The 11,023-nt window shown below is 31.0% G+C and overlaps 2 protein-coding genes across 2 annotated transcripts; both read right to left on the bottom strand.

The window, feature by feature from the left end:
• Window positions 1-1,327: 1,327 nt before the first annotated feature.
• Window positions 1,328-3,700, bottom strand: LOC146959431 (GATA transcription factor 5-like). Its single transcript, XM_085736831.1, has 2 exons — window positions 3,542-3,700; window positions 1,328-1,909 (listed from the first exon to the last, which is right to left on the bottom strand). Exons 1-2 carry the CDS (start codon window positions 3,698-3,700, stop codon window positions 1,328-1,330), a joined length of 741 nt encoding a protein of 246 aa, XP_085592957.1.
• Window positions 3,701-5,059: 1,359 nt separating this feature from the next.
• Window positions 5,060-5,938, bottom strand: LOC146959430 (uncharacterized). Its single transcript, XM_085753729.1, has one exon. It carries the CDS (start codon window positions 5,936-5,938, stop codon window positions 5,060-5,062), a length of 879 nt encoding a protein of 292 aa, XP_085609855.1.
• Window positions 5,939-11,023: the final 5,085 nt, after the last annotated feature.

The following is an 11,023-nucleotide window of genomic DNA, read 5'->3' as shown; positions in this document are numbered from 1 at the left end:
GCTGAAACCATAACAGACCGAAACAAACCAAAATTGGAACAAGCTAATTAGTTCACAATGAGGCAAAATCCTAATCAATATATAGAAACTTGGAGAATGCTCAAAAATCCAATCAAACAAATGATCAATCTCTTGAACCTTGCTCAAATAAGAGTTAATACTCAGAACAGAAACAAGATGACCAACAACATCCAAAGACTCTAAAACACAAATAGTCAGAGAAACCGCTCGACAAAGCTACTGACAACAGAAGAGGAAGAATACCATTCAACAACTGCCTCTCTCCTTCACAATACGCCACATAATTAGCAAAAACACACCACACAGAGACCTAAGACCAAAACTAACAACAGTACAAGGTCCACGAAATGAGGCACCCAGAGAGCAAAAAGCCGCTCCCATGAAAAATAAACTCCACATCCCAGAAATGCAAACTATAGTCACCATGCAGTACAGAAACCCAAAAGGCTAGCTGTGCAACACCAGAGACGAATCCCCTTCAAAATATAAGAGAAATCAAACACACCAGCCTGCAAAGAACCAACAGCGCTGCACTTTATTGGAGATTTAGGTTTTTTTCACTGACTTGGAAACTTGTAATCTAAGGAATTGGAATAGATGCTAATTAATCTCTATCAATTTTATAATAATTTAACTGATCAATTATTATGTTGTCATCTTCTATTCAAAGAATTGGAAGAAGTTGCTCTACTCAGACCTACCCCAGTATGATAGAAAACTTGAAACAAACTTGCATTTGAATAGATTGGTTATTAGACCTAAGAGGTTGGTGATTAAATTTGAACATGCAGTGTCTCCCAATATAAGTAACTTGCATTATAAATAAATAACGTCTTTTTCTCACACTCCCTATTGAAGGAGTCAAATCTTAAATCAATGTAATGATCCCTACAAAAAAATATTGTTAAATAAACTCAAAAGCTTGTCACTATTTCTCACGTTTTGATTGATTAAAACAACATATTTCCTAGCACTTGGAGCCAACTAGCACAGTAGAAATGATTTGGTTATTAATGATTTTATGGTACATTTCTTGCACCACTGAGAATATAAGCAATACGACAAGAAATTAATACTTGCATGCAATCATCAAAACAATCTCCAATTTTCAATGTCAATAAAAAAGAAAAAGACATACGTGACACAAACTCCTGATTACCTAAGTGACCTAAAATTACTAGACATAAAACCCTAATTTGTTTACCAAAAGAAGTAAAATTCTTTAAAAAAAAAAAAAACCTAAGACACGACACTAGATAAAGAGACGAGAGAGAAATATCCATATATAACTTGGATCATTCTCCCTTCACACGTATTCCAAGGCGAGAATACCAGAATTCTTATCCTTGCGTCTCATCACTCTCATTTCAAGGATCTTCTTATGTGAGTTAGAGTGAAGATCCGGAGAAAATGTTGGGCTAGCAGCAGGCCGGTATTCAGGGCAAAGTCGGCCTGACTTGTACCGAACGCCGCAAGCATTGCAGAGTGTTTTCGGCCCCTCTGGTCCTGTCCTCCATTGTGGAGTCTTGGTCGCCTCACAATGCATGCATTTCTTCACAAGTACCAAAGTATTATGATCTCCTGAAGCAGCAAGAAGAGGCGCCTTTGTTTTATTTTTCTTCTTGGACTCTAGAGAAGAGGAAGTGGGAGAAATGAGTTGCATGGTTGAATGATGGGGGCTGAAGGTTGCAAGACGTGTACGCTTGGAGCGTGTATGTCTCACAGTGGTATTTTCACAAGTGGGTGAACTTATGCTTTCAGGGAGCACAAAATCCTCCTTGTTCACTGACGATGATGGTTGTTGCTCAACTTTTTTCAATGTGAGGCTCTCATCAAAAGAATCGTCCACAATATCGGACTGCCATTCCAATGAAAGAATGTCATTTCCCTGTAATAATAACAAGGTTGATCAAAATCACACTTTTATTAAAACTAACAAAGCTTAGGCTCAGATTTTCATACTATTTGTTAAGCCTAGTTTTATGGTGCACAAATAAGATAAGTTTTGCATCAAACACAACTTATTTTTGACCATTGAATCAATAAATCGCATCATGGTATCAACTAAGATATGATGATATTTATTGATTTACGGATGAAAAATCACACACGTGCGGATGATGTAAGACTATTTTACTTGTGCATATTAAACAAAATTTGTTATTACGACTTCTAGTATAATTCAACAATGGATATAACTAATATTCACAACAAAGATTTTTTGTAAATGGTAAATACTTCTAAACTCCAACATATAATTGATTTTTTTTCTTTAATAACTGTATTAAATTTAAATTCTTCAACAAATGGATTGTATATGCAAAAGTATAAACACAGCCATTTATTAGAATACTGCTTAGTAGAGCATATAACACAAAAGAAAGTATATTAGTGTTTATATTCAATCAAGAATAAGAATTAGTGATTTCCTCTAAAAAAAATTGTAATTTGGTATGAATTAAAATAAAATAAAAAATTGTGATTTGGTATGAATTAAATTATCATTGACCAACATTTTGAAAGTTCAATATTTAGTTAAGGTTTGTGTCCACTTCACGTAATCATCACATGCAAAGTAACATAAAATCACCCGGAATATTTACATAGATATTTTAGAAATCTATTAAAAAAGTGATAGTATAGTGTGATATGATTTTTTTTTTACAAGTGGATACAATTAAGTTATACCAAATAAGTTTTCATAAAGATATTTTAAAAATTAAGTTAAAATAGCGACGAAGTGATTTGATTGAATGCAGTATAAAAAATTTAAATTGCTAGAATATATAATGGTAACAAGATATTTTTATTTTTTTTAAAAAAAAAGACATTTTTTTTTACAGAAGACATTGAAGCTTACTGTTGTTGAGAGGTAGTTAAACTTAAACTTAAATATGATGAATGATGAAATAATCTAATTAGCAGCAATTTTTTGAGAGGTAGTTAGCAACAATGGTGAAAGAAAAAGAATCATTTTGGTGTTTTGATTGAATGTGTGACTTTTTTAATGCAGTTTATTTAATTATGGGTGGTGAATGGTGATAACTGACTCAATCAACCATAAGCATTTTTTTTTTACCCTAAGTAAGAATAATAAGTAATAAAAACGGGAAAAAAAAGGAAATGATTGATAATGAATTTATGATAAAGATTTTTTGGCCACTAAGATACTAAAAAAATATAAAAATAAACTAAACCCCTAAAAGAAACCATTTTGTACAAATGTTATTAATTCTAAAAAAAAAAAACGATTCTTGATAACAAAAAATGCTTTTAGGGGTTAAAGGGCAACACAAAACAATGTCCCTACGGAAAAAAAAAATCATGATGAGTCAATAAAAAAGGGAAAAAAATAGTCTTTCCAAAGTTTTTGTGCACCAAACAAGTGACTTTCTCCGTTTCTTTCTTCTTTCCCTCGTCTCAACTTTTCTCTTCGGTAAGTCACTCAAAACAAAGACATCCATCATGTTCAAACAACCTATTAAAAAAAATGCAATCAAGCTAGGTAATGCATACTCACTGGAAGGGAGAGCTCTGCCGAGAGGTCTGAAGTATTGAAGTCATACTCATTCGGCCAAATACTCGTCAATGAAGAAGTGTCAACACTGATGGGGTGGTCGAGGAAGTCGTCGTCAAACAAGTTGTCATAGTCTAAGGCGTTGATCTTTGTTCCAACCATTTTAGCAAAGTGAATTTTTTTTTCTGAAAAGCTTCAAAGATGGTAAAGCAAAAAATTTAGTTTGTAGTATACAATATGAAACAATGGATTGCTTCTTTTTATAGTGAATTATTCCGCGTATATTAATTAATGCCCTTTACTCTTATTTAGTTTTTTTTTAATGTCCAAATTCATGTTGTCTCTTTCCTCACACTGTTAGAGTCATGGCTTGATAAAGAAAATCTTGTTTTTTCTACACAAAAACAATGTTTCCAAACAGAAAACCTATTTAAAAAAGTAAATAATCTTTAGGCTAACAATGTTCCCATAGAGATCCTTTAGAAAAAGAAAAAACGTTTCAATAGAGATACTTGGAAAAAATTAATCCTAAGGATAACAACAACAATGTTGATATTTTGAAAATAGACAGGAGTTTTTAAAATTTGATCATATCGACTTTCTAATATATGTATATAAAAATTTGTTTATGTAGATATAATTACATAAAATCTGCAACTGGTGCGGTGCAAACATTAAACATTGTTTTGCTAAAATAAGTTTTCAAAATTTTTATCAATTTGATTTCCTCACATATGTACTCCCTCCGGTGCTATTTACAAGAGACAATTAATTTTTTAGATACATTAAATAATTTATGTATTTGGTTTAGATTCTTGACTAGATACATAAATTACTCAATGTATCTAAAAAGTCAACTTTCTCTTGTAAATAGGACCGGAGGGAGTACATAAAAATTTGTTTTAGCGCGCGCGCGCACACACACACACACACACACACACATATATATATAAGCAAATAAATTCCACAACTTACGCGATTAAACTATTTAACAAATTTTTGTATATATAAGAGAAAAATATTTAATAGAAACATTACATTAATACTCATAATTTTCATTTAGTTTAAATAGAAAGTTTTTTTTGTTTGTTACATTAAAAGGGGGGCAACACTTATCAGAAACGCACCCATGACCCATCAAGTACTACTCTCGTTCAAACATGTTTAACAGACATTCAATGGGATCTGACATTAGTGTTGATATTATCGTATTTGTACATAAAGTAATTATAAAAAAAAAGGTTTTAAAAAAATTGATAGAAAAGGACTCATTTAATATCCATTAAAAAAATGTTTTTTATGGAAAATATATATATTGTAAACATGATTAACATATCTTATTTACCGTTATTTTTTATGAAATTTTTTCCATTAAATACAGATGAAAATTTTATTATGTCTAGAAATTTAGGAAAATTCTTTCCATATATCAACGGTGAAAATTTATATCAGTTTTTTTTTTTTGGTTACAAAGCTAATCAATAACAAAAGGAAAGAGCAAAAAAACAGGAAAAAGAGAAACTATGCCCTAGGGAAGAAGACTCCTGAGGCGTCGCTCTGGATCAGAGGGAGGAGGTCGTCCGGAGGAACGGAGAGGATGACGAAGCCAACATCTGAAGCGGACCCTAACTTAGCCATGAAATCAGCACTCTGATTACCTTCTTTGAAGGTATGATGCACTGAAAAACTATTGGAAGCCAACATATCCTTTATGTCTTGGATAAGGACATCATAAATATGATAATGCGGAGTGTCCCCCTTTATGAGATTAATGGAAAGGAGGGAATCCGAATAACAAACCAAATCATATATGCCCATATCAATAGCCATGCGCAAGCCGTGATAAATGGCAGTCAGCTCCGCCAACAAAATGTCGTCAGAATGGGAGATCATACCTGAGAAAGCAGAGAGGAATATGCCCCCATTGTTGCGGAAAATTCCGCCAAAACCAGTACGAGTAGGAGTCCCGTTGCAACTTCCGTCTACATTTAGAATGGTGCCCATGTGGTTGTCGCAATTCCATTTGACATAGCGATCAACAGAGGCTGCTGCTGCATCATTTTTGAAGGCCGAAGTTATTGTGTTGACTGAATTATAAATGTTGGTTGTAATGCGGATTAGGGACCAAGTTTCATTATTGAGGCACATGAGATTCTGATTCCTCCAAGACCACCAAAGAGTAGCAAGGAACAAAGCATAGTGAAAAGTATTAATACCATGACGGATCCAATCAGAGGCACTAGAATAAGAGAAAAAATCATGTCCAGAGAATCCGACTTTGTGCCAAATGATTTTTGAATGTCTGCAATCACGAGCGCAATGAAGGAAAGTTTCTTCATGGTCTCCACAACGGGTACAGGTGGCCGAACCAGCTATACGGCGATGGTGAAGTAAGTACATAGTTGGGGCAGCATCATGGCACGCCAACCAAACAAAAATGTATACATGCATAATCATTCTTCATTATTCGCCATATTTTTATGGACATTACTTTCATGTATTTAAATAAAAATCTAAAATGTTCTTGTGAGCTTAGCTCAGTTGGTATAGACAATGCATAATATATGCAAGGTCCGGGGGTTCAAACCCCGACCACCACAAAAAAAAATCTAAAATAGTTTACTCTCTCCATCTCAAAACAAAAGTCGTTTAAAGTTTGTATGCGATTTTTAAGAAAATGATAGCGACTAATTTACACCCACCTAAAAACATTAAGGAGTAAATTAGCAATGAAAATAAATTACAATTGACACACTATTGTTTATATACTTCTTCCAGTCATTATTCTAAAAAAATTAAGTACTTTGAATAATTGATGTACCTATACTATATTATGAATCAGATACATTAGTTATTTCATTAATCTAAAGAAAAAAATTTATTTGCTTATAACAGTGACTAGAGGGAAGAGTAATATGTCAAATTCTAATTCAATCTAAATAAAGTTATTTTTTAATTTATGAATTTAATTAATATACATTGTCAGCGTATACATGTATCCAATGATATGTTTCACATTAAATAATTAATATGATAATATTAATTGATGAATATAATAATATATGAGTTGTCACGAATGACAACTAGTGACAACTATATATGGGTTGTCATGAGTGACAACAAATCACTAGATGCATAAATAAGTTTACACTTTTTCCTTAAAAAAAAAAAGTTTACACTATTACTGCACACTAATTAAACTCTTTATTCATTTAATTTGTTTAATTATATAAATTTAAACATAAAGTTATAAATAGGTTTTATAAAAAAGTTTTTTATGGAAAATAAATATTGTATACATCATCATTAACATATCTTTATTCACCATATGTTTTAAGAACATATCTTTATTCACCATATGTTTTAAGAAATTTGTTCCATTACATACAAATGAAAAAAATTTAATTAGTATAGAAATTTTCGGTAAATTCTTTCCATATATCAAATGAATATTTATATCCTCATCAACGGACAACCGATACTTTATCATGTTTATGCTACTATCATCCAGGATATTAAAGACATGCTGCTTCTCAATAACATGGCTGTTTTGCACACTCTTCGTGAAGGTAACCGATGTGCCGATTTCCTAGCTAAATTGGGAGCTTCGACAGATTCTCCACTGACAGATCATGCTACTCCACCTGCTGGATTGTTGCCGCTCATTAGAGAAGATGCTTGGGGGATTTATTTCCCTAGGGGGCTAACTTAGTGTAGCTGTTTGTTTTCTTTTTCTGTTTCTGTTTTCTGCTTGTTTTTCTTTTCCCCGTGTAACCAAAAAAAATGAATATTTATATCATATTAAATTTGTATATGTATAAACCATTCTTCATTCACCAATCACCATACTTTAATTGTAACCAAAAAAAACAATCACCATACTTTAATGTACATTAATTTCATGTATTCAAATGAAAATCTCTTAAGTTTTTGGAAACATTATTCACTATCATGACTATTGCTTTGAATCGTAAAATAACTAGTGTGTTATGGTTTGGGAAACAAATTATTATTTTTTGTCTTTAAAAATTTATTATTATTTTTATTTATTAATAAAAATTATTTGTTTCGTGTTTTTTTTTTATATTTATTAATGAAAATTATTTGTCTCGTATTTTTTTATGCAATAATTACAAATGTCTCTCGTGTTTTTTATGTTTAATATTGATAAATATGTACACCATTGTTATATTTGATAAATATGTACACCATTGTTATATATATATTTTGTGGTGGTCGGGGTTCGAACTTTGGACCTTGCATATATTATGTATTGTTCATACCAACTGAGTTAAGCTCACGATGACACACCATTGTAATATATCAATGAACAATATATTTCCCTTATTTTTTTTACATTTATCAGCGGAAAATATTTGTTTATGTTTTTTATTTATCTATCACAAGTATTTCTCCTTTTTTTTAATAAACAAGTATTTCTCTTTTGTTTTTTAGATTTATAAATGACAAATATTTCTCTCAATTTTTTTAAATATCAATGACAAATATTTTTACTGTTTTTATGTATATATATTTTTTTAGGAGTGGAGGGGGTTTGAGGGTTTTTTATTTATATTTATCAATGACAAATATTTGACCCATAATATTTTTTACATATTGAAAATAAATATTTGTCTTATGTTTTTTTTTATATTTATCATGACAACCATTGTCATTTTTTTTATCATTAACAAACATTTTTATGTATCAAAGATAAATATTTGTCTTATGTTTTTTTAATATATTTACCAATGATAAAGATTTCATAATAAAATGAGAAATACTTGTCTAGTGCTTTATTATGTATAAGAGAGAAAAATATTTGTCCCGTGTATTTTAATATTTATCATTGACAAATATTTGTCTCATGTTTTTGTAAGTATCAAAGACAGATGGTAGTTTCATGCTATTTTTCTTTTATTTTTCAGTGACATATATATGTTCCACATTTTTTATGTATCAGAAAAAAAATCTTAGATTCGTGTTTCTTTATAAGTATGTGACAAATATAGATCTTAAGTTTTTTTATTGATAAGTGATAAATATTTTTCATGTTTTTTAATAAGTGATAAATATTTGTCTTATATTTTTGACATTATTAGTAATAAATGGTTGTCTTGTGATATTTTTTATATTTATCAGAGGCAAATAATTATCCCATATTTTCTTTATGTGTCAACGATAAATATTTATCATACGGTTTTTATATTTGGGATTTGCTAGAACACACCCACTAGTTTTTATGTGGGAGTGTTTTAGCAAGCTACACCTTAAGGTGTGTTTAACTACTTTTTAGTTATATCTTTGCTAAAACACACCTTCTAAAATATAAGTGGGTGTATCCTAGCAAATGCCTATAGGAGTTGCTAACATACACCCACTTATTTTTTAGAAGGTGTGTTTTAGCAACGTTCACCTTAAGGTGTGTTTAACAACTTTTTAGTTATATCTTTGCTAAAACACACCTTAATAAAAACTAGTGGGTGTATCCTAGCAAACCCCTTTATATTTATTAGTGGATCCAACATATCTTAACTAAGTATGTTATCCGTAAAGACAATATATATGTGATGTTGTCATGACTTTTTGTATTTCATTAATACGGACTTAAAATCATATGAATGGTCTATAATTTCTCAAAACTCTTTGATCTATTGATTTTCATAGCATAACAATTCTAGCAAAAAAAACACCATTTACTTTTGTTACTGTAAATTTCAATCGGTGAATCATAGTTGCGAGTCATTTTAAAAAACGAACGTAAATGTATAATAATATAATATTAATGGAAAAACAAAAGGGGGACTTAGATTAGAATAATTGAGTGAGTAGTACAAAATGGTAGAGAGTGAAACTTATTTATAGGATGAATGGGGTAGGTGCTAGAATGGTAAAGAGTCAAGCCAATTCGTGTGTTGTTGTCAGATGTATAAGAGCATCTATAATGGAGAACCTCAATTTAAAGGTCTTAAACGGGTCTCACTTGTACACATAACTTTTTTATTTTTTAATAACAGTACCTAATAGGTACTCATTCACTCCAATGGAGACCTTCTTGCAAAAAGTCTAAATGGGTCCCACAACTAACTCTTCCTCATTTACATTCCACCACTAACATATTATTTTAATAAAAAAAAGTGTGTTGGGACCACTAAAAGATGGGGGTCTTAACTTAGACCCTATGTCTTATAAGACCCTCAAAAAAATTTCCCACAATGAGAGTACCTATTAGGTACTAGGTCTTAAATGGTGAAGACCTCACCATTGTGGATGCTCTAACAACATTAAGTCAGGTGCCTAATAAAATAACAGTGATATGTAAAACAATAATGTGTAATTAAAATCATTTTTTTATGAGGCAAGAGTCCAAAGATATAAAAAAAGGAATAGAAGAGAGTCCAATATAGTTGGAATGTGTTGCAGATTCCAGACTATATCAGGTGCTCATGTATATAATTAAAAAAAAGGAAAAAATAAATACAAAAAAGAATTGGGGACATAAACCTAACTCAATCAATCCACACAAAGTGCATGTCAACCCAATCGGGTGATACAACGAAATAAAAACAACACCGGTGAATGTCTAATGTGTGGTGTATGGACCAACCGTCAACACGAAATGGATCCAAGCACCAACAATTCCTTGCGACAACAACAAACATAACGTCTCTTTCAAACCAAACAGTCTAACATCAAAGACTGGTGAGGATTTTGAAACCTCCCCCAAGATATAAACTGCCAAACTTCGTGAAGGCGAGAGATTCGACCGCCAACACGGATACACAACCCCACGCCTACAACCCACTATGTTGCGACATAGTTTCACGACCATTTCTAGCCAAATCCAATAGAAAACAACTCAAATCCAATTGAAGGCTAGATTGAGGGATGGTCAATCAACGAGTCTGAGTACCACGAGGACCGCCAACACGGTAAGAAACTCCTTTTTCTCATTCGATCAAATGGTATTTTAAGTACGTCACATAACATCTCCTAAAACAATAATAACATAATATCAATTTTTCTAATAGTATTATAATTGCAATAAAAACGTATATTTAACAACGGAGAGAGTAATAATTATAATAATATTATTTTTTTATGAAGTTAAATTAATCAACTGAAATTTGTTTAGGAGAATCAAATCTGAAATTTTGAAAAGAACACACTCCAAGAACTAAATAGTATGAGAAATGATAACGAGTGTCCTGAACATTTTTTAAAAACCTTAAATGATAAGTTTTTATGAAAATTTATGAATTTAATGCATTGAAAATCAAATTGTTTAACTTTTTAAAAAAACTATTTCTTAATTATGAATGCTTAAAGTTTGTCCCAAAGACACTTATTAGTCAGGCTTTTATAATATTGATAGGAAGAGTTGGATAGTTCAACTTATTTTAACTTCAACTAAAAAAATTCTAACAAATGGACACTTACTAAGAAGTTTAAAATATAAATTTTGCCTTAAAAATTATGTATTTA

This window comes from Medicago sativa, chromosome 1, assembly GCF_051527215.1.
Source record: "Medicago sativa cultivar Bolivia chromosome 1, Bolivia_mono, whole genome shotgun sequence".
NCBI classification, from domain to species: domain Eukaryota; kingdom Viridiplantae; phylum Streptophyta; class Magnoliopsida; order Fabales; family Fabaceae; genus Medicago; species Medicago sativa.
This window is presented reverse-complemented; position numbering and strand designations above follow the sequence as displayed.